The sequence below is a fragment of the Muscardinus avellanarius genome, assembly GCF_963383645.1.
Source record: "Muscardinus avellanarius genome assembly, chromosome: 2".
Taxonomy (NCBI): domain Eukaryota; kingdom Metazoa; phylum Chordata; class Mammalia; order Rodentia; family Gliridae; genus Muscardinus; species Muscardinus avellanarius.
The window spans coordinates 140,540,621-140,544,563 of record NC_137787.1 but is presented as its reverse complement, the minus strand read 5'-3'; the positions used below and the strand labels follow the sequence as shown (position 1 = coordinate 140,544,563).

The 3,943-nt window shown below is 47.2% G+C and overlaps 1 protein-coding gene across 1 annotated transcript; it reads right to left on the bottom strand.

Moving 5' to 3' along the window:
• Positions 1–310: 310 nt before the first annotated feature.
• Positions 311–2,140, bottom strand: LOC308259378 (X-ray repair cross-complementing protein 6-like; the record flags this gene model as incomplete). The annotated part of the gene is made up of 1 exon (XM_080690351.1): positions 311–2,140. One exon carries the CDS (start codon positions 2,138–2,140, stop codon positions 311–313), a length of 1,830 nt encoding a protein of 609 aa, XP_080546477.1.
• Positions 2,141–3,943: the final 1,803 nt, after the last annotated feature.

Genomic DNA, 3,943 nt, shown 5'->3' with positions numbered 1-3,943 from the left:
GCATCAAAACGAATTATATCCTCCCCATGGAGATAGCAGAAGTTGGAACATGAACCACCATTTCTTTTTTTTTTTTTTTTTTTTTTTTTTTTTTTTTTTACAAAGTTAGGACTCTTTATTCACGTAGTCGAGTAAGGCACAACAAAGTGGGAGTGCTGTACGGTTTCCACGGCAACAGGTCTCACAAATGAGGTGTCCACCTGAAGTCCCCTAGCTTCTGTCGGGCACTCTTGGTAGCTCAGGAGACACTTAGCTCAATGAGAAAAAGCAGCAGCCTGGCTGGAGCAGAAGGCGGCTGGGTGAGGTCTCCTCAGTCCTTCTGGAAGTGCCGCGTGAGGGCGTCCAGCAGCTCCTGCTTCTTGAGTCCCGACTTGACCTTATACATTTTGCAGGCCTCCCTCAGGGCGGGCACGGTGAGCTTGCCCAGTGTGCCCTTGGCGACGTGGGCCTTCAGCTCCTCCTCAGATAGCTCCACTTTGGGCCTTTTGCTTCCAGAACCTTCGTTATCTTGTTTGCGCTTGTGAAGTCTTCCCTCAGGGTTATAACCTGGTGGGTAGACAAGCTCCTTAAACTCGTCCACCAGGGAGCCCAGTCTTTGATTCATTGCGTCGACCTTAGGCATTGTCAGATCCACCGCTGGCTCAGGCTCCAACAGGTCCAGAACTAAGGCTTCCAGGTTCCTGAAGTGCTGCTGCAGCACCGGGTTCTCAAAGCTGTCACTTCTGTATTTGAAGCGCAGCTTCTGAACAATAGCTTTCATCTTGTCTACCTGCTCTTGGTTGGCCACGATTTTTTCAATGGCGGAAACTTTCTGTTTATCATCAGCATAGGGAAGGAAGACGAGCTGGAAGCCTGGAGGAGTCACCTGAATTTTCTGGTCATCCAGTTCCTCTTCCTGCGGCACCAATGCCACAAAATATGGAGGGATGTTCTTGCGGGGTGTGTATCTGCACACTGCAATGACCTCCTTCTCCAGACACTTGGTGAGCAGAGCATTGAACAGGGTTGAGCTCCCGTTTACCAGGGACTCCTCAGGGTACACGAACTGGGAGGGCCTCAGGTAATGGTGCTTCTTTAGCATGACCAAGGGCTTGAAGCCGAGGAGCATCAAACCTGGTTCATCAAACCGCTTCAACTCTTCTGTTTCCTCTTTCTCTAATACAATCTGCCGACTCCCATAGAGCTGAGACCTCTTGATGTCGCTAGGCAGGAGCAAGCTGCCTGTGTTCACATTGAATGTCCGGGTCTTGGTTTTCACAGGTTCATTTGTTTCCCGGTACAGCCTCACTGGGAAAGGCTTGGCAGCCTTCTGGACCATGTTATAAATACCTACAGCGAATGCAATTTCTTTGCTGAGCTTAAACTTTAACCTGCAGAGCACTCGCTTCCTGATCTCCTTGGCACGAACCTTCCTCAACAGGTCTTCCAACTTGCTTGATTCTTCAAAGTGAACCCTGAGATCCTCGTCCTCTGCTATGCTGATGATATCTCTATAGAACAAGGATATGTCAAAGCCCCCGCGTTTCTTCAGGTGCATCAAGTCAAGGAAGATGCCAGTGTCGCGGAGATCGCCAGCCTTGGTCCTGGCCCGGCTGGGCTTGGCGCTGTCGTTGCCATGGGGGTCGTCTTCGTTGGTGAACAGCATGATCCGTTTATGGCTCATCTTGACCTGGACGTTGCTGAAGAGGTTGGCACAGACCCAGAGCACTTCACTCAACGAGCAGTCAGACCCGTGGCCAATTAGGTCTTGAAAACGCTTTTGGCCCTGCTCCCCTTTAAACTGGCCAAGCTCTAGCATTCGCTTTGCACCTGGATTATCCAATTCTTGTAGGACGTAAATATTTTTGAAATTCACTGAATTTTTGTCTTTCTCGGTACCATAGAATACCACGGCCAAGAGATCTCGATCACTGCTTATGATCTTATTGGTATACACGCTCTGGATACACTGGATGCTCATATCAAAAGGAGTCAATTCATCTTCACCCTGAGATTCAAACATGGCCCTGGAGGCATCAACCAAAAAAATCAAACTATCTCTTCCTGAATACTTATATTCTCCACCTGCTTCAGGACTCTCCTCTTCCAAGTCTTCCTCTCCATCACCCTCGGTTTTGTAATAAGACTCCCACCCTGACATGGTGGTTCCTGGTCACTTTGCCGCAGGCCCCACCATTTCTGTATAATATCTGCAATCATCTAATGATAGCTAACATCACCGAGATCTTTCTAAGTGATGGACGCTGTATTGTGGACTTTATAGGCATTATCGCACTTTATATTCGTGACTCAGTGATATGGATATTATTACAAACCTCTAAAGAGAGATGATGAAACTAAGACTTGGAATGGCTAGGTGAGTTGCCTAAAGGTGGTGATGGATTTTAATCTGTGTGCCAACGCCTTTACAAGACTCCCTGTTTTTCCTTAGTATGTGTGGAGTTGATTGGAAGGGAGATTGGCATAAATAGTCAAACAAGAAATGGCCTCAAACTAGCTAGGGGCAAGGCCTTCTGGGATCCATCTTGCTGTTGGCTCAGAAGGCCTTGCCATTTTGTTTTAGTCCTAGAAGGAGAGACCAAAGGGACTCTTGAAATCAGAACTTTAGGTAGGGACCTTGAGGCTGAATTTGGAAACTTTAACATGGATTTGGGAGATGGTGGCTGAGGCCATAAATATGGATTTGATTTTTCAAAGAGAAAAGATGCAAAAGAAGGTAAAGAGTTCAGGCTGGATTCCTGGAAAACAACACTGGGTAGGTCCAAAAGGAAGAGGAAGTCTGCCTGTGGTCCCAGGAGAGGGTGGTGTATGGTCATTCAGGTTGGAATACTACAGAGCTGTCACTAAATGGCATTTTGTCCTTTTAGAGAGGAGATGAGAGGCCCCTTAGGAAGTGGAGAGGAAGCAAGGCTGAGAGGCACATATGTTCTTGAGGGAGCAAAATGTTTTTTTTTTCCTTCCTAAAGCATCTCATGAATAGTGCCCCCTTAGATCAGGAGCACCTCATCTCAAGATTAATCCAGCTGCAGACTCTGCCCAAATCATGATGGCTCAGCACAGAGAGGCACGTTTGAGCTTCTGCTGGGTGGCTGGGCTGATGTTTATGGCAGCACCACCACCAGCTCTTGGCTGCCAGCTCTCCTGTGGCTCTGTTGACTGGAATTTTCCCCTTGATGACCTTTTCTACACATTCTTGGAAAATCAGTTAGGCACTTTCACTTTTTGTCTATTGACTTGATCGAAGCCTATTTTATCCAAGTTTGGGATCAATTATTTTCTGGCTGCTTCCTGTCTGTGGAGCATCTGGGGACAGGTGGCCCATGGACACGCTGCTCACTCCTTTTCCCTGGGAACTGTGGGCTGAGGCCAGCTCATATGAGTGCTAAAGTACTCGATGGCTGGAAAATTCAGGGTAAACACTGTCTGAAAGAAGGCTCCTGTGAGATATAGATCTAGACCCATGCTCCCTTAAAGCTCGCCACCTTGGGTCTTCCTTGCTTTGTTACCTGCCAGACTTTCTGTCCTCATTTATGTGACTCTTAGTAGAAAATCCTATACTTTAAAAGATATGGCTGGGCGTGGTGGCACACGCTTGTAATCCCCGCGCTTGGGAGGCGGAGACAGGAGGATCACGCAGGTTCGAAGCCAGCCACGCTGACTTAAGAGACTCTGTTTCAAAATATAAAAAAATAGGTCTGGGAGTGTAGCCCAGAGGTAGAAGGGCTTCCAGGAACCCCAGTACCACCATCACCAAAAAAAAAAAAAAAAAAAAAAGATATGAAGACATAAACCAGCCTATTAGGATTTTTAGCACCCTAATTACATGGACAAAAAAGACCAAGGTTTAGGGGGAAATGACTTATCCAAAGTCATCTGGCTAGAAGTTGAACCTGGGTCTTCTGGTTCCTGGTTCTACTCTGTTACTCTTTGTATACTACATTTT